General features: G+C 43.5%; 1 protein-coding gene across 1 annotated transcript in view; it reads right to left on the bottom strand.

The window, feature by feature from the left end:
- The window catches only part of LOC102013638 (chromosome unknown open reading frame, human C10orf113), a 23192-nt gene extending 3144 nt beyond the window's left edge, over positions 1–20048 (bottom strand). The window contains exon 1 of the mRNA XM_005387236.1: positions 19986–20048. Coding sequence (XP_005387293.1) covers positions 19986–20048 — 63 coding nt within the window. The remainder of the gene's footprint in view (positions 1–19985) is intronic.
- Between the last annotated feature and the right edge of the window lie 334 nt (positions 20049–20382).

Here is a 20382-nt window from a genome sequence, read left to right as displayed (position 1 = left end):
ATCCTGTCTCAAATAAATAATAAATTAATTAATTAAATTTAATTAAATAAACATAATGACACATATAGGTTAAAAGTAAATATAATGTGCTAAAACTAACCAAAAGAAAGCAGGAATAACTATGGTAGTTTCAGACCATGGCAGACTTAAAAGTAAGGAAAGTTGTCACAGTTAGGTAAGTCAGTATGGGGTGAATTCTTCCAGAATCCCTTCAGTCCTAAAGGCGCATGTATTTAATAACAGAAATCAAAGTTTGTTAAACAAAAATTGACAGAACTACAATTCCAACAGATGAATTCACTATTGTAGTTGGATACCTGAAGCCACTTGTCTGAAATGGACAAACTCAGAAGGCAGAAAATTAACACAATCAGCCGGTATCATGGACATCTACAGACTACTTCCTTCAAGCACAGAATACGCTCTTCTCATTTACCAAGAGAGACCATATTAAACACACCTTAACTAATTTAAAAGAACAGAAATCATACAATGTCTGCTCTCAGACTATAATGGGATTAAACTAGAAATCAGTAACATAAACATAACTGCAAAATCCCAAAATATGTAGTGATTAAGTGACATATTTAGAAATAACACCAAAGTCAAAGAAGAAATCTCAAGGGAAATTATATTTTGAACCAAATGAAAACACAACTTACCAAAATTGTGGACATAATGAAAGCAGTGCTTAGAAGTGAATTTATAGTACTGAATGCATATATTAGAAAAGAAGAAAGATCTAAAATTGCTTTACTTTCTCCTTTAGGAAACTAGTAAAAGAGAAAGGCCAAGTACATACCAGATAAGCAAAAGAAAAGAAATGATTAAAACAAGAGAGAAAATAAGTGAAATTGAAAACAAGAAACCAAAAGAGAAAAAAAAAATCAATGAAACCAAAACTAGTTCTTTGAAAAGGTCAATGCAATCAGTAAATCTCTAGCTAGGCTAAAAAGGAAAAGAGATACAAATTATGACTATCAGAAACGAAGAGGGGCCATCACTACAGATGCAACAGACAGTAAAAGGGCAGTAAGAGAATGCTATAAACAATCCTATGCCCACTAATTTCATAACCTGCATCAAACCAACCAATTCCTTGAAAGATACAATCTTGAAAAACAGCAAATACAGAAAGATCACTTGGACCTTTGTACTGTTTCTTAAAAGCAGAAAATAAAATTCCCAAGTAAAAGGCCCTCCTTATATATACTTGAAAGACGTGATATCTTTCCCTTCAAGGATGAGAAGCCAAAGCTGAGAGAATTCTGTACAGACTGTTGAAATACACCTTATCGTTTAAGCCTTCTAGCTGCTTCTTCACAGCTACTCGTTGTTCAATCCAGTACATAAGGCAGAATAATTCTTCTTCAAATCTTCATTTCCTTCGGGTTCCTATGCCATGTAAAGCTTCTAAATAAATATGTGTGCTTTCCTGCTGTTAATCGGTGTCACTTTATTCAAAGACCCAGCCTGAACCCTAATGAAGTAGTTTTTCCAGACCTATACAAACAACCTGAATAGGCCTGTATCTACTAAAGAAAGTGAATCAATCATTCGTAACCCTTTCAAAACAGGAATCACAAGGCTAAATGTGTTCACTGGAAAATTCTATCAAACATTTAAAAAGGAGATGATATCAATTTTCTACAATCTCTTTCAGAGTATAAAAGCTGAAGGCGTATTTCCCACCTCCTACCATGAGACCAGCATCCTCTTAACACTAAAACCAGACAGCAACTAAGATAGCATGTATCCTCCACTATCGGGTCTCGGTGGACCTGTACTATGCCTCACTGTGAGTGTTTTCTCTCTGAAAATAAAAACATGGAAGTGACAAAGTAAAACCAAAACATAACACAGCCAGAGAAAAGCACAGCACAGCACAAAACCAATAAAGAAAGTGTGGAAAGAGACAACAGCCCACAGTGCTACTTTGCAATACATTTGGGGCCTCATGATGAATAAAACACTGACCTCACAGTGGCCAGGTGTGGTGGCATGCACCTGTAATCCCAGCACTCGGGAGGCTGAGGCAGGAGGGTTGCTGCAAGTTCAGGGACAGCCCAGGCTGTCACACAGTAAATTCAAAGCCAACTTGAACTACAGAGTGAGACCCTGTCTCAAAAAACAAAACAGACCAAAAAAAAGATTCAAACAGAAACACCATCTTTTTCCTCCTCACTAGAGTCATCATTTCTTCCAGCCAGAAAGTTTGAGAAAAGAAAGCTCACCGGATAAGAAGCTGGGTTATCTGTCCCCAAAATGAAGGTGGTAAGATTTCCTGATGTTGTATCTTTGGAATGATCAAAGAAAAGGCGGCTGTTTCCTGCCTTTTCTAGAAGGGAAGGTGAGCCTTCCTTTTCCAGTTATCTGACATGTGTACATACACCTATGTATGTACTCTTTAAAAAACAGAGTCTCTATGCACTTCTTCTTTTTAAAGTATATAATTCAGTGGGTTCTAGTATATTTTCAAAGTTGTGTGGCCACCATCCCTATGTAAGGGACATTTTCACCACCCAAAAGGAAATCCACTAGCTGACACTCTTCATTCTCCTGCCTCTCCAAGGGCCCCTGGCAACCACTAATGTGCTTTCTGTCTCTATGGATGTGCCTGTCCTAGACACATCACATCAGTGAATTCGTATGCTATACAGGCCCTCAGCATCTGGTGTCTTTCATGTAGCTTAATGTCTTCAAGGTTTATCATACTATAGCACGTACCAGTACTTCATTCCTTTCTAGGAATGAATAATGTTCCATTACACAGAAATACCATCTTTAGGGACTTGTTTCCATTTTTACTGTAGCTACCGTGTGTAACACTGCTATGAGTACTCATGTACAAGATTTTGCATGGCTATATTTTCAGTTTTAATGAGTATATAGCAAAGAGTAGGACTGCGGGATCATATGATAATTCTATGCTGCATTTATTTTTAAGGAACTACCACACCATTTTTTAAATCAGCTGCAACATTTTACATTCCTCCCAGCAATATTCAAGGGTTCTGGTTTCTCCATGTTCTCACCAACATTTATTGTTATCCATCTTTTTATTGTATCCTAGCTGTGAGGCAGTACCTCACTGTGGTTTTGATTTGCATTTTCTCTACATAAAGATGCTTTTTAAATGTGTCCCCCTGTGTATCTTCTTGTAAGAACTGTCCAAATCCTTTGCCTGTTTTCAGCTGGGTTATCTGTCCTTTAATTCTTTCTTTTTTTTTCTTTTTTTTTTTTTTGGTACTGGGAATCGAACTCAGGACCTTGAGCTTGCCAGGCAGGCACTGTGCTGCTGAGCTACATCCCTGACCCTGTCCTTTAATTCTTAAAAAATCTTTTATCTATTTGGGAAGCAAGTCCTTCATCAAATACACAATTTGCAAAATGTTTTTGCATACCACGGGTAGTATTTTCACTTTCTTGAGAATGTTCCTTGAAGGGTGGGTGCTTTTAATTTGAATGAAGTCTATTTTTTTGTTTGTTTTTCTTTTTTTTTGCCTTTTGTGTCACACATAACCACTGCCTAAACCAAAGTCACAACAACTTATGCCTCTGTTTTTTTCCTAAAGTTCTATGATTTTAGCTTTTACATTTAAATATCTGATCTGTTTTGAGCTAATTTTTATTTGCTCAAAACTTCATTCGTTGGCCAGCTGTCTTTTAGTGACACTTTCTCTGTTATTGAAAAGCTCCAAACTATCTCAGTCAAAGCGCAGGGAATTTGACAAAATGAAATCACTGGTGAAACCTGAAAGGGGAAAATACTCTGTCCTAGGAGGTGAAGCTCAGTGGAGCCTGTATGCTGTGGGTAAGACGTAACTGTTATAAATTTTCTATGGTCCCCAGTCCACGGGGATCAACACACAGGTGGTGGTGAGAACATACATTCTAAAGGCATATTATACATTATTTCTACCATTTTCAAGCCATGCAACTTAGAATCAGATTGTTCTCTCTGTGCATCAGATCCTCGTCTTAAAAGGGGGAAGAGACAAACGAGAGCATCTTCACAGATTTCTAAGATTTCTGTGAGTTAATATAAGGCACTTGAGCACTCAGAACCATGCGTGGCACAATGTGAACACCCAGCACATGTTAGCTATTATAATCAGTAAAGATGGCATCACATTAATCCTAAGGCTACAGTTTCCAAAGAAATATACAGCTCAACATAACAGAAGCATGGAGCTTGGACAGGTGACATGGTTACTATGACAACATCTCTAATTCCCCCAGGAAGTTTCCTTGAATCCAGAGCTTGATGGTCACAGTCACCTCTGTCCTGTATGCAAGTCATCTCAAGATGTTATTGTCTTCATAATAAAACAAGATGAGTCTCAGCACAGGATCACGCAGCCCTTTCCCCTCTCGCCTTCTTCCAGTTCAGAATGCGATGTCTCCTCACAGCCAGCACTCCCTCAGATCTGCAGTTAGGTTCAACACAGCCAACCTCAGCATATTCGTTTTCGGAGTTTTAGCCTTTTCCCAGGAACGCAGATTAGCCTGCCCACCATACCCACTCTGCTTCCTGCCATCCTGCCACTTTCCCTGGGTCCACAGAGAATCCCTGCCTTCTTGTATCACGTCCCTGTGTGGGACAGTGCTTGCACCATTCTGACAGAAAGACTGGTGGGTTTTAGAGACATCCGCCATGTTGATAGCGTGCCGTGGGAATGGAGAGAAACTCACTCTGTTTTTATTTCCACGGCCCTGTACATGTCCCTAAGACAAATCCAGGTGCCAAACTTTCCATGCCACAAAAAAAAAAAAAAAAAAAAATTAAACTCATCAAGTAGTGCTGGATTCTCTAGATTCTTTCTCTATAGGGCTTTTGTTTCCAGGTCATTTAGCAACAGTATTAGAAATGCTCTTTAGGGCTGGGGATTTAGCTCAGCAGCACAGCGCCTGCCTGGCAAGCATACGGTCGTGAGTTCGATTCCCGGTACCGGGGGGTGGGGGGCAGAGAGATGCTTTTTAATGCTAGAGCCAGGAGACAGGATTAATTCTGTCTTGTTTTTATCTTTTTCCCCACAATTTCCTGCACGTTTCCTAAGTTTTAGTAAACCAACATCATCTACAACTTTCAGTTTCCCTTCCAAGGACTGTCCTTTATACCGTCAGTGTCCACTGAGATAGAAAAAATTTGACACTCGAAAGTGATTTCCTACCAGCTAGACAGCCTCTGGAACATTTTCCTTCCACCCTTCGCCACTATCTCATCAATTAGTGTATGTTTAGCAATTGCAAATTACTTTTAATATTAGCATATTCCAAATATAATTAGATAGGGAAACCTTCTGGGATCAAATCACGTATAGGATGATGACTGAGTTCTGACAAACACCAGGATTTGTTGTTCTCCTTTCATCTGGGTACAATACGCTTACACTCCAGTGCTGCTTCGGCTTAACACAGTCTTCAGAATCCCCTTCACCAGCTCCATTCAGGGCTGCGGGGCGGGTGGAGGGAGTAGCTTAGTGGAAAGCGCTTGCCTAGCATGTGTAAGAGCGTGGGTCCCATGCTAGGTCCAAAAAATCAATAAATAAATCTTTTCTGATCCTGTTTGTTATCTGTGTGTACACACATGTCACCCACACTGGAGTGTTTTATGCTAAAAATGTGAAGATTCCACTTGGTCCTTCGCCGGGGCTACCCTCAGCTGAGGGCTACCGAGTCCAGTTCCAGGCACTCACTCGTTTCCTCCCTGTGCATCTCGTGTGAGTCACTGGAGTGCAAACAGAGCTGTGTCTGTAACGGCCCAATTTCACCCCGGAGCCCAGGCTGAGAGAAAACAGCCTGAGCTCCACCCTCAGAATCCGCTTTCCCTAAGAAAACACACTTTCCTCTTCCAAACTGAACTCGGTAAGAACATACTAGGGTCTCCCAGGAAAGCCACAGCATGCTGTGAGACTCCTCCCACAGCCCTTTCCCTGGTGCTCCTCCACCCCTGCCCTCCCAAGACACTAAGGATGACTCTTGCCACACCACTATTCAGCAGACAGCAGAAGACTCACTTCTCAGGCCAGGTGAGGCGACGCCTACGTTCAGCCTCCTGTAGCTTCAGGAAATGAGCCAATGAAACCAAACCCCAAAGAGTGTTTTTCTGTAGAAGAAAGGAACAGCACCAAGAGTCACAGCCAACATCACATGGAGCCACAGCAGGGGCCCGGGACATCATGGCACAGCCCTTCCACAGGGGAGGGGTCAGTTACAGCCTCCACAACAAGGGCTTCTGGGCAGGGAGGGTGGCCAGGCACCTCGGCCTGCCTGCGACTCTCCCACCTCTAGGTCTGAAAGTTCTGTGTTCTCGGTGGGCACTCTTCTGCCCCTGGCTCTCTGCTGCTGGCCTCTCCTCCTCCAGTGTCTCCCACACCGGGCCGAGATAAGAGAAAGCCAGAAATGAGCAAAGAGGTACGGAAGGTGAGGGCAGCTCTCCCTGCGACAGCCCTCTGGAGGCCTTAAAGAGCTCTGGTGGCTAGATTAAACAGAGCCCTTCAAGAGGGGAATGTCTTCTTTCATTCAAGCACTAGTGTTACTCAGCCTGTGCTTCTATACCCTCACAGAAGCCACTGATCACATATTCTAGGTTGGCTGGGAGACTTGCCTAAAAAGGCCCACTCGTAGTCCCACTCAAAGGTTTCCAAAGTTGGGTGCTCAAACCATCCACATAAGAACCGCCTAGTGAGACATGAAATCCATGTTCCTGGGGCTCCCCCATAACTTCTAGATCACAGCCTCTTCATTTTTTAGGAATGCAAAAAATACATCTCGTGAATACTGATTCCCAAGGACTGATGTCTTGGCTACGGCTTATTCCAAACCTTTACCCTCAGCACAAGCCAGGGCTGGGGGAAGACTCTGGTATCAGCAACCCTCGGGTTCCACAGATCAGAAGAGAGGTTAGCTTGTCTCCTCAGCCTTCCCCTCCTCCTTCCTATCCCTGCCCTGTCTCAGCCTCAAGAGCTCTGTCATTTGTTGCCCTGTGGCTGGACAACATTCACCCAGACCCAGCCCATTCTGAAGGGATCTCTGTGTCCCAAATCACCTTCAAGTTCTCCTCCCCCAAGCATCAAATCTTTCATTCACACAGCTGCTAGGGAAACAACCTGGTTAAATTCATTCGCACCTAGGACAAATAGCTGATAGGACTTGACAGTCTTCTAGAGAAGGATGGATGGGTTATTTCTCCAACGGGTCATAGACTGGTAGAATTAAGGAACATCCATGGAAAAATAGTTTTGGAGTTTATAGGTTCTTCCTTAAATCAGTACTTTCTGATAGTTTCCTCTACCAGCACAAAATTTCCTTAATTTGTGAGAAAAAAAATCCCACGAAGGTGCCATTACACAATTCTTCATTGCACATGCCCGCATGGAAGAGATCAAGCACACTCTTCGGTCTTAGGTGAATAAGGGTCTAAAATCAGTGGTGGCGAACCTATGGCACGCATGCTGCAGCCAGCTGTTATCATTGAAAGCTCTAAAATGTTTGCCATCACTAGTCTAAGTCCTAGCCCATCACCTACTGGTCATGTGACTCTGGGACATATACTTGACCTCATACTTACAAAAATGGATATATCTAGGATGCTTAAAATGCAAGTATATAGTTTTCTCAACAAGTTGCTAGAATTCAAAGAAACAACTTTTTCAAAGTATCCAACATCTGGTACTAAATAAGTAGTTATTTTTAAGAGTAAAAGCAGGGCTGGGGATGTAGCTCAGTGGTGCAGTGCCTGCTTGGCAAGTACAAAGCCTTGAGTTCAATTCCAGGTCCCAAAAATATATATAAAAAATATAAATAAACAGCAATCCTTAAGGCTAAAATCATTCAAAGGTATCAATGGAAAAATCTTTAGGGATACAATAGCCAAAAAGAAGCCTATTAATGTACAAGATGGATCATGATCTAATGGGTTTTATTCTGCTAATGCAAGTTTGATTCGTTATTTGAAAAGAAATCAATATAATTTAACATATTAGCAAATTTAAATGTGAAAAGTAGCAGTTGATGTGGTAAGAGATCAAATAAATCATGTCAGAACCCAAAAACAGCATTATTATTAGCATTATTAGAGTAGGTATGTAACAGTCATCCAAACAACTTCGCTGTTTTCAATGACAAAAATTATCTGTGTGTGTTCTTCCCCTCCACGGTTCATCACTCAGACAGCCCTGGTGTTTGTTTACAACTCTGCAGAGTAGGGTAAGACAGTGGCCTTGGCCACCCTGGCTTTGCTCTGGACAAGTAGACGTTTACAGAGCTAATCCAGTTTACTCCACTCGGTGTCTAAGAACCCCACAGCTAATGCTGCTAATGTCCCCCCTTGAGTTTTCAGCCTTTGAAACCTATTCAACACCCCATCACTGAGCCTACTACCTCTTCTCTACAAATGACACCAGCTAAGCAAAAATGAAAATAGAAGTGGAAATGAGGCAAGCATGGTGGGTGTGGTGGACTGACAACTGGAGGGTAACGTGTAACACCCAGCGGGAATGAATCAGCATGGTACTGGGTGTGGAGGGCCCCACCTGAGGGTTGTTGCCAACAGCATAAAAGCAGAACTGGAGAGGAAGTGTTGGTGCTCTTGGTTCTCCTGGAGAAGTTTGTCGCACTGGCTTTCCTGATATGAACTTGGCTGTTCTCATTGTGGGAGGAGCTCAGGACCTTGTCACTGAGGATGGCTGTGGTTCACTTTGGGGAGCTCTGGTCCTTGCTTTGAGCTGGTTTCCTGGCTCCAAGGCAGACCCCTCAGCCTGCTGGCACAGATCCTTCATCCCGCTGGTGCAGACTTTCCAGCTTCCACCACTGACCTTTGGGCCTCCCCACTGCAGATCCTTGATACAGACTTGCACGGCACATTGTCGTGGGCTCTAGGGCTCCAATTGGACTTGTTCAGGACATTGCTGCGGGGTCCAGGCCCTCAGCTGGATTCTTTGGGTCTCTAGTGTGTGGACAGATCTTCTGCACCGTTTTCTCATTTGACTGTTTGGGTAACTATGATGAAATAATTCTATAAATTATGTGTCCTATATTAAATTGTTTCCCTTGCAAACCTGGACCAGAACAGTGAGCATGAAGGAAACCATGATTTCTGGCTTGGGTTTTTTTGTTTGGTTGTTTCACTGGTGGTGGAAACAGGGAGTGGGTCCCAGGGGCTTTGCACTGAGCTACATTCTCACCCCTTTTTATTGTTTATTTTGAGACAGGGTCTAAGTTGCCCAGGCTAGACTTGAACTTATGACCCTCCTGTCTCAGCCCCTGGGCCACTGAGATTATAGGCACCCACCTCTGTGCTGGCTGGGAATCATGATTTCTAACAGTCAAGAGTCAGCTCCTCCTTGCCAGTCCCTCTACTAACGGATCTGATGACAAAAACCACACAGAACAGAGGAGGGAGGAACCTAACACTGGCTTCTTCAGAGAGCGGAAACTGGAGAAGCTCTTGCATTACCGGGTAACAGCATGGTTCTAATTTGCAATAAACACCTGCAAAATGTGTGTATTTGCTGCTGGGAATCCCCAAGATCAAAGCAAGATGGACACATAAGCAATGGCCCTCTGAAATGGACACAGTTAATGGACTAGGGTTCTACCAAACTCAACATGTGTGGCCCAGAAGGTAAAACTGAGGGGCTCACCCAGAGAAAAAGAGAAGAAATCTTTAAAATAAATGGGCCGTCAACTACGTCTCTACCATGATTACAAAGCAGAGGAAATATACAGTGAGTGTAAGTGATATATGCCTTATAGAAAAGATGAAAGGGAGCTGGGATTCAACAAGATGTCAGAGGGACAGGTGAGGCAGACCAGAAGTGACAGATGAAGACAGAAACGCAACCAGGGTGGCCGGTGAAAAGAAAATCTCCACCATTCTTTGAGCACTGTGTGTTCCGGGGGCTGTGCTATGTGCCCGGCGAGCAGCATCTCTTCCGGCCCTTAGGAGGGCTCTGTGAGGTGCACGCAAGCCAGACGAAGCTGAGAGGCTCAGTTACCCGCCTGGGATCACACGGCTGGTAACCCACAGAATGCAAGTCTAACCTAAGTCCACTGATTGCACAACCTGTCCTTTCACTTAACTACACTACAGAAAGAGAACTAGAAAAAGACAAAGGTGAGCAGGACAGCGTATCTGTCAAGGAAACAGTGACTACAATTATCCAAGACACTCCAGGTGAGCAAAATGAAATTAAATCACCAGACAAGAATAGCACATCCCAGTAAATAGCACTCACTATCTGTGACTTCATGATGTGCTCACACACGTCCCATTCCTCCTATATTTCTCTCGGTACAGTTGTGATTTAGCCTTCAGATCTGTTTGGGACCAACTGAACAACAAGATTCTAAAGAGAATACACACCTTCGGTCATCTCTAGTTAGGAGCTGAACACAGAGCTCTTGGATGGCCAGAGCAGGGACAGCCTGGGAGTTTTCACAAGCCAGTTACACAGCTCTAGCAGAACTGTCTCTATGAATCTAAGGCAAGCTCTAAAGGCTGTAATTGAAATAACATGAGGAAATTAGAGAAAGACATTTTGATCAGCATGTAGCTTTAGAGTTGTGGCCAAAGGTTTTTGGAAGAAAATGTCAAATCCAATCAGAATACAATGACTATATAAAATGTTGCCAAGTGCTAAAGAAATGCAGAATGTAGTGGAGCAGCAGAGAAACTCCTTTGCAGCCTGAGGATGTGGATGGATGTCTATCCAAATCAAATGGAAGAAAGACGAGAATATCACCCTGGAGACCACAGCTGAAAATCCATCACATCAGAAAGGTGTGGACCGCTGTTGCCATAGCAACTAGAGCGCTTAGTCTCACGTTGTCATAGTAATTAGAAAGTGGGTCTATCCATATTTCAAAAAAAGTCTAGAAATATGCCTCCTTCACCCCAAATTTCTATCAGATAAACAACTCTATAGTGGTGCCTATTACTGGCCCACTTACTGCAACAATTAGCATAATAACCTGGACCACCCCCTCCTATGACTTGCTTTCATGGTGAGCATGTGTCTTAACAACCCTGGAAAGGAAGGCAATTAAATATAGAGACACTGAGGAAATAAAAGCCAAAGTATTAATAGTTTTGTGTGAAGCTCAGAATAATCTTTGTAAATCAGGCTTTACAGTATATGGAATGTTTGAGAATCTGACCCCTTTGAGAACCTGCCAGGGTGGTAACTGATTTTAGACTTGAGATTCAGTAAAAGGTGAAAATATGAAGGTTTTACAAACAATATCAAAATGTTTAGGAGAACAAGAAATCTGCTGTACTTATAAGTTTTAGTTTTTAGTTTACCAGCATTGCCCAAGTCCTTGGGAAAGTTGCTAAGGTCTTCAGGTTTGCTTTATCAAGCATTTGAAGTGAGCTAGAAGCAGACTGAATCGATTTATGTACAAATAGGACTTTAAATAGTTCAGTAAATGTGCTTAAACTACACATTACACTAATTCATGGGAATTTAGTCTACTCAACTTGAATTTATTGACCATTAAAGCAAATCTCTTTGTTGTCATTTTATACATTACTTTGTAGATTTATATGTAGAATAACAAGATATTTAAAGTACAATGAAGACATAAAATGAAGATTACTTTCCAACTTTCATATATTAATATTAATTAAAAATTAATATTACAGCCATACCTCGGCTTATGAACTGAATTCTTTCCAGGATTCTGGCCACATAATTTGTTTCATGATTCTGGTTGTAACCAAATTGCCGAATTAAGTTTATGAACTGAAGTACCACTGAATTTAAAACTAATACCTAATTTTAATTTCACCAAAAATGAATAGCCTCAGTCTAATCACGAGTACACCTCCATAGATGTAAAATAAGTTATTCTACAAAAACTACCTGTTAGCTGGGTGCGGTGGCGCAGGCCTGTAATCCCAGCACTTGGGAGGCTGAGGCAGGAGTATCACTGCGAGTTTGAACCCAGCCTGGGCTACAAAGTGAGCTCAGGGCCAACCTGAACTCAAGAGCAAGACCCTGTCTCAAAAAGAAAAAACAAAACAAAACAAAAAAACTATCTGTTTATACTCCAAAAATGTCACTGTAATGAAATGAAAGAATACCCTGAGATTAAAAATGAACAAGGGACATGAAAATTATTGATCTGGGATTTTGTTTCACTAAAAATGACAGTTTCATTTCATGAAATCTTAATGGGGTCTAAATGGGATTAGAAGGCCAGGGATATAGCTCAGTGGCACAAGTGCCTGCCTGGCAAACACAAGGTCCTGAGTTCAATTCCTGGTACCAAAAGTAAACAGGATTAGATGATACTATAGTATCACTGTTAACTTCCCAATTTTGAAAATTGGATAGCATTTATGTAAGAATTCATTTGTTTGTTTGGGAAATACATAGGGCACTGTTTAGGAGAAAAGAGACATAATATGTGTACTTATCTCAATGATTTATGAAAAATGGGCATAGAAAGACAAAGTGATAAACTGTCAGTCAGAGAATTTGGATGAGAAGTGTGTATTCCTATTCCTTTAACTTTTCTGTATGTCTAGTACTGTATCAAAATAAAAGTTAAAAGAAGAACTAATACTTCAAGTAACAGTTTTTTCCTTAAAAGTCATTCTTTGACATCAAGAATCACCCCCTGACAGTTTTGTAGAAAACTAAAAAAGAAATTATTAAGTGCTGGAAGTATAAAGCTAAGAGAACAGACTCAGATTGAATAAAATGCACAAAAGGAAAACTTTGCACTCTTAGTAAAAGTCTGGAAATCGAAGAAAGCATTATTCAGAGAGGGGGCTAAGTTCTCCTCTATGTGGAGCCCCCAGGAGGTTAAGTTCTCCTCTCCCGCTCCTCTTTGGATGAAGGGGCTGATATAACTATGTGCGATGTTCATGGCCAGTTCCTGCCCAAAGGCTTTCCCACTAGGGTACCAAGTCCATGATTATCCCACACACACAGCGTTCCCAGCAGCCCCAGCAGACTCCTCTTGTAGAAAATCTTCCTCTTGGCCCAATACCAAGGGCTCCAAGGCGGAGAGCACACCGCACCCCAGCTACCCACGTGTGACTCCAGCCAGGCCAGGACGTAAGGGCTTTGAATCACTCTTTGTAACAGGAAAAAGACCTTTTCAGTGAGGGACCTTTGAGACACAATCATTCCTTAGCATTCTCCTTGGTAATACAACTCATGGTCACCAAGCATTCCCGATTATGGTGCTCCTGATACACAGCTATCTAACTTTAAAATACACCCAGCCCATCTCTGAGGCCAGGAGCAGACAGATCAACCAAACAGTCTTGAAAATTTCTAGCTTCTCCCAGCCCCATCCACTAGGTCACCCAAGCCACACAGAACTCTGGAGCTACACAAACTCGTCTGATGGCACCATGGGACAGCACCGTGGGACAGCACACAGTACTTAGTGACTGCCTCACCTATACTCCATGGCAAAACTGTTCGGCCAGGGTGGCTAAGAGCACGCAGGACAGAACATGAGGAAACAAGAGTCAACAGCAGACAAAGACATTTCCTAACACGATCAACCCTGAAAAATCAAAATTGGGGAAGGGGGGGAGGAAGGTATAATCACCAGCAGAGCACCTGCCCCCCACATGGAAGGAAGGCCCTGGGGCACAATCCCCAGCACCACCAGAAATGACCACTGCCTCTCCCTCTAAATTCTTGACAAAACCCACTGTTCTGTCTGTGTAACTAACATGCACTAATAAAAAAATCATGGGAGAATATACTTACTCTGAATATTTCAAATGTCCCCATGCCTGAAAATGGGAAACCTTGAATTCACACAGGGGTGAATTTGAGACAAAGGATGTTTGTGTGCATGCATATGATGACAGCATTTTAAATATATAACAATTATCTTATTTTTTCATTACTTTACCATATGCCCCCTGAGCACAAGCAATAGGAAAAATATGCAACTAAGAAAGGAAAGGTTTTCAAAACCATGTACAAATGGGTCAGGGATACAGCTCAGCAGCACAGCGCTTGCCCAGCAAGTGCAAGGTCCTGAGTTTGATTCCTGGTACCAACAAGAAAAATATGCACAAATGAAAGAAGTCAAACAAGAGGCTGGGTATAATGGTGCACGCCTGTAATCCCAGCACTCAGGAGGCTGCGGCAAGAGGATCGCCACAAGTTTGAGGCCAGCCTGGGCTACATGGTGAATTCAAACCCAGCCTGAACTATACAGCCAGACCCTGTCTCAAAAAACTAAAACACTACTTAGCACAATGTTTAATGAAATAAATACAGTCAGTCCAATTTGGATGATAAGGAATCTTGGCGAAGGAAGCGGGGTATGGGAATAGACAAATGTCAGAAAATACTAAATAGCACAATCGAAAGTCCTAGCAGGGTTGGAAGCCCTAGATTCTAGTCTTTAACCTCAGTAACCTTAGCAAATCAACCCCCACTTCCCTGGATCTCAGATTCCCTAAGTGTTTAATAAATGAATGCCTATGCTCAGACTTGAACATATATCAAAAATCAGATCAGGACAAGACAAAAAACTTAAAGTAAGGCCAAAAGAAAAAAAAATAAAACAGTTTTCCTCTAGTTTACTCATTTATACAGAAAATTAAAATGGTAATTATTCCATCATAAATTATGATTACTCAAATAAGGTACGGCCGGAAACTCAGCCAAGGAGAGGACCCGCAACTGCTTCTGCTGTGACATCAGGGACAGAACATTCTCCAGTGTGCCCTGCAGAGGCAGCTGCACATCCCCGTGCCCTTGCAAGACAGAAAGGTGGCCCCCTGCAGAGACCGGCACTTCTCTGCCTTTGCCTTTGTCTCCACCCTCTAAGGAACAAAGGCGTAGTCACAACCCTCTGTCCCCAGGCAGTGCGCTTTTTCCCAGGAGTAGGTAACTCCTACAAGTCAGTCTCAGACAGCTGCTAACACCAGGAGGGACTGCATTAGGGCCACTCCCCTGGCATGACCCAGCGTCCTCCCTTGTGCTGCCGCCAGACCTCCAAAGTGCCCCACGGGGGACCCACCACTCCCTAGCTGCTCGGCCTCCCAGGTGAGCCTCTGCTCAGACAAACAGGCTGCACTGGGAAGAGCCAGGCTCAGGCCAGGTCCCATGGTTAACAGCAGGTGGTCCATAAGCAGCTGTTTAAATCATGTGCCCCTCATTTCCTCTGCAACGGAAAAGAATGTAAATACGTTTTAAACATATAAAAAGTCTCTTTAAACTAATGGGGACCTACTGACTAGGAGAAAAAGAGGTAGATAAAAAAAGCTAATCAGAGAGGCAGTCAAAACCATGGCCAAAACCATGAAAAGACCCTCACTACTAAAGCAAAGAGTTAAAAATACAATCACCTGACACTGCTTTTCCTCGGAGAGACTGATAAAATTTGAAAGATCAGAAAAAGTATGGAAAGAAAGATATTCTCATAATGTTGTTTGGGAAAGTGGGTTACTTTCACCTGTTAGCGAGGGGTCTGCTAGTATCCAACCAAATATTAGTATTAAATTAAATATTAAATATGCACCTCGACCTAGCAAAATCTCTTCTACTACTCTCCTAGAAATCTCTTGCTTATCCAATAGTCATGTGTGCAAAGATGTTCAATGCAGCACTGTTTATAAGTGCCCATGAGTTGGGGGGACAGCAGGACCGATGATACAACACCTAGACTCCAGAATAGAAAACCGCCATTACAAAGAACTAAAAAGACACACTGATTTGTACCGCCAGGGACTATTACCAACCCGGAAAGGTGCCTGACATGCTGGAGCCTCTGAGTTCAATATATGTGTTGAATAAAAAAAAACATATGGACACCTTCCACAGCATCTCACCCATTATTCTATCTCATCGAATTCTTCAGATAACCCTGAGGCAACCCACACAGGCATTCTTGTTCACAGGATGAGGATTAAAGCTCAAAGCACACATGACCTAACCAATCACAAGCCCAAGGTATGGGGCTGATATCCCTCCTGCCTGCAATGAGGTGAACCGCAAAGGGGACCCTAAGTTTTTAGGCAGCTGGAGGGTTAGTCAGTAACTGCTGGCTGATCCGGACGGAATCGCCTTTCCCCAGCCAAGCCCTCTACTAGGTGACACTTGGCCTTCCAGACTGCTGCTCAGGCCCATTGGGCATCGGACAACAGGTCTGAAAGGAGGTCATTCAACAACAGGTCGCCATGGAAACCCTAGCCCCCTTCATGCTCCTAGAACAAAATGGACGGGGAAGGGAAGGAGGAGCATTTGTTAAATGCCTGCATGAGCCAGGCACGAGGAATAGGAATGCATCTCAGTCTTCCTTTGCAAATCACCAAAAGGAAAAGAAACTGCATTGGGAAGCAAAGTCCAGAACAGGTCTGCATCACTGCATAATCTAGGTCAGATGTAACTGCAAGGAAGTTGACTCCTTGTGTAACATCCTCCGGGTGGTCCCTGGTGGCCCTCGTGTGACACAGCTGTGTAGCCAACCTGCCTCTGACACACACGCTACCTGGGCATGCCTGGAACCTCCGCTCCAAACACACCAGAAAAAAGGCCGGACTGATTCCGGAAACACAAATGCTGTCTGGAATAAGCTAGAGGACAGCTAATGCATCGGAGACGGCAGATGTCGCCCTCTGGGCAGAAGGGTCCTCTTCCCTTCCCTCTATCCAGCTCCCACATTATCAGAAAATGGGGGAAATGGTGCTGTGTCGGGACATGATTACCTTGGAACATTCATCTTAATTACAGAAGCTCTTAGTAACCGTTGCTTAGTAACAAACGCATTTGAAATAGATTTGTTGACTTATTAGGAGATGCTCTGAAAAGACCTGAGTGAAATTCACTGACAGAAAAAAAATAGCAAGGGCCTGATAAAGTAAAGACATTTTTTAGCTACAAAAGTACTTACACAGATAGAGTACTAACACATCCCATAGACACCTCTGAGTTTGACAGTATTTGACAGTATTTTCTCCTTCATGGCTGATCTGTTAGGTCTAGAACCATTTCAGGCACAGGTAACTGACCGGAAAGCTATCAAAGCTGTGTGACACAGTCTTAAGAGTTGTCATCGACACAAGATGCTATACAGAAAAAAGCAGGGGCCCCTGGACCTCCCCAGCTCCCCAACATCCTTCCTGGCAGGGTGTTTGAGTGCTTCTTTCCATTCAAGATTTCAGAAATGCCTGAGGCTTCTGGTGAGTTGTCAAGTCAGAAGGCAAAAGCAGGCAAAGCTTCGCCTCAATCTTTCCAAGAATATTTCCTCTGCACCTGTTAATAAAATCTGTGATCAAAGTGGCGAGGGAAATGCATTTCAGGATGACACACTGCATGCATCTTCCCCAAGGCGAATCCCCAACCCCATAGTCTTGTCATGGGCCATGACCTCCTCCTGTTTTCTGACAAGACTGCTTGCCATTCCCACCTCATAGACTTGGATCCTTCACTCACTGCCTCAGAAAAACGATCCCCTCAGCAGAGCAAGTCCTTCCCCTCCCTGAGTCCTTCTGGTCTACCTCTGGCCCTGTTTCTCCTCCAGTCTCTTCCCCATTCTCTCTGACATGCTGGGCATCTTAGCTTCCTATCTGGAGACATCTACGGCTGCGTAATGTTTCTTCCTGAGTGCTTTCAAATCCTGCCTCTCCCCGTCTTCAAAAGGCATCTATGTTCCCTCCCTGGTCTTCTGATGCTGTAGGTCTCCTCTGCTTCAAGTTTACCCTGGCCCAAGCCAGCAGCCTCCCGGAAGGAGGGGAGAGAACATCTGCTCCGGCCCAGAACTTGGGCTGTACACGGGCAGCTGTGTATTTACTGTGGCTGCCTGGCTCCCTGTGCATTTGAACTTGACACTTCATGCATCAGTCTTCACACTGGCCTTGCTGTGCCCACCCAACTTCAACCCACTCTGGAATTCCTTCATGAAACAAGTATTTATCAAGCATCAGCATGCCAGGTATGGTTTTTAGGCAACCATGATACAATAATAACCAAAACAGCAACAAAGCATTCTCATATCACTGAGTTCATGGATAATTACCCAGTTTCAGTCACACCTGTAATCCCAGCATTCAGGAAGCTGAGGCAGGAGGATCATCATGAGTTCAAGGCCAATCTGGGCTACACAGTGAGTTCAAGGCCAGCCCGAACTACATAGTGAGACCCTATCTCAAAACATTAAAAAAATAAGGAAAATTTTTAAAAATTAAAAAAGAATTACCAAAGTAAATGTAAGTACCAAGAACTATATGAGGCTATAAAAGTTTGGTTTTTGAGACAGGCGCTTGCTATATAGTACAGGTTGGCTTTGAACTCACTATGTAGCCCAGGCTGACCTCAAACTCAAAGCAATCCTCCTGCCTCAGCCTCCCAAGTACTGGATTTACAGGAGTGTGCCACTATGCCCAGTAAAAGTTTTGAAAATAGGGTTGGAGATACAGCTTAGTGGTATAGCACTTGGCTCGCACGCACAAGGCCCTAGGTTTGATTCCCCAGAACTGAAAGAGAGAGATAGAGAGACAGAGAGAGATAGAGACAGAGATAGAGAGAAAGACAGAACTATAGCAGGCCAGGGAAGGCATCCCTGTAGAGAACAGAGAGACAAAGGGTGACAGGCACCAAGTGGGCGAAGTCTGCAGTGGCAGAGTGCGAGGAAGAAGATGAACCCATGCAAAGGTCCTGCTCCTTTTCAAGTCATTTCCCTCAGCAGGTCTCTTTCTGAGTTATGTTTCTCTTTCAGCAAATCAGTATCAACTTCTAAACTAAATAAAGCCTCCCACTGCCAAATCAGAGGAAGGATTGTTTTGGAAAGACTCAAGCTGAAATATAAAATGACGGAGCCTAGGTTTTCAAACATATATTTACAAAAATATTTTTTCCGTATTTCAATACCCTAGTTTATTTGCAGCTCGCTTCTTTTTTAAACGAAGAGTTTAGATGTGAGTATTGCCAGTTTTCGCTTCTCATCAACTTTCCGACAAATTCTGCGAGGAACAGCTGTTCCCATAAAATTTAATTCGCCACTTCTCCCCAAAAAGAGGCAGTTGGATGTAAAATAAGTTTGCCTTCCTGTTCATATTTCACAACCAATTAAAACTGAAACAGGGAACCCCCACCCCGGAGGCTGCTTCCGGGACCTACACAGGCCCAGCGTGGGGGGCAGAACCCCGAGTCCCAGTGCCGAAGAACAGACCACGGAGCGCCAAAGCTGGCACTGCCAAGAAAGAAACTGTTGGGGATGGTTGGCAAATACAAAACCGAGATGTGAAAACTTCAGGATGATCAGCTGTGCAAATCGAGTTCCATGTTTCCAAAATTTAAAGGACGGAAGCCCGGGCGTGCCTGTCAGCCCAGCACTCAGAAGGCTGAGGCAAGAGGACGGCCGCACGTTCAAGGCTAGCCTGGGCTACATAGTAAGTTTGAGGCCAATATGAACTGCAGAGCAAAGCTCTGTCTCAAAAAAACAAACAGAAAAAGTTTAAAAGATGGATGGTACGTACTCCTAGCTGACCGTGGTAGGAAACATCCTTGGTATGACTTCTGAATGAAAGTCATACTCAAAGCCAACAGGCTGGCAAGCTAACATACGACGTTTATTAGTAGCTCCCAAAATAAAATCTTCCTTGGAATGTTTTCCTAGGTGCCCGGATCATAGTGGAAATAAACAGGAGGTACAACCATGACCAACCTCTTCACAATGGCTGCAGAACAAGGTCCCACTGTCCCAATCCACCCCCAACAATCTGGGTGTCCACACTCAGAAGCAGTGACAGAACATTTTCTTGGACAGGCCCAGAAAAATGAGCGATGCTGCGCAGAAATACACAGCATGTTGGGAGGTCCCTGGAGCCTGGTCACCCTGGAAGGGCAGTGAGGGGAGGGCAGAGGGCGGAGCCGAGAAGCGGGATAAACAAGTCATCCTGCCTGCTCCCCCAAGTTCCCCTTCAAGCAGCCTAGGCCAGCACTCAGGAAATAAAAGCTTTCTGCACATACAGCAGCACACACCATGTATCTCACCCCGCACACGTCAAGGCGGTGACCGTCACGGGCAGTGACAGAAACCACCTGTGTGCTCCGCATTCTCGGACACTCCTGTCCTGGCAACTCCCAGGGCACCAAACTCCCTCAAGGTCCTGGCTTTGTGATAACTCTGGGTTCATTTTTCTGACAAATCTATTGCCCTTTACACCAAACGTTCGACTGTCCCTGCGCTTCCACACACAAAGAGCCCTTTTTGGGGCAGTTTGTACTGGATTTCCACAGCAGCTGGTGTCCCTGCCCGGCTCCTTCTAAACCCAAGCCACACTTACTGGCACTATCTCCCTTCTCGGCTTGATTTTTCTCTTTCAAGTTCATCACTTTCTTTTTTTTCTTTTTCTTTTTTTTTTTTTTTGTAGTTCATCAGTTTCTAACA

This window comes from Chinchilla lanigera, unplaced genomic scaffold, assembly GCF_000276665.1.
Source record: "Chinchilla lanigera isolate Chin_1 unplaced genomic scaffold, ChiLan1.0 scaffold00028, whole genome shotgun sequence".
NCBI lineage: Eukaryota > Metazoa > Chordata > Mammalia > Rodentia > Chinchillidae > Chinchilla > Chinchilla lanigera.
Note: the sequence above shows the minus strand (reverse complement) of the source record. Positions and strands in the feature narration are given on the sequence as shown.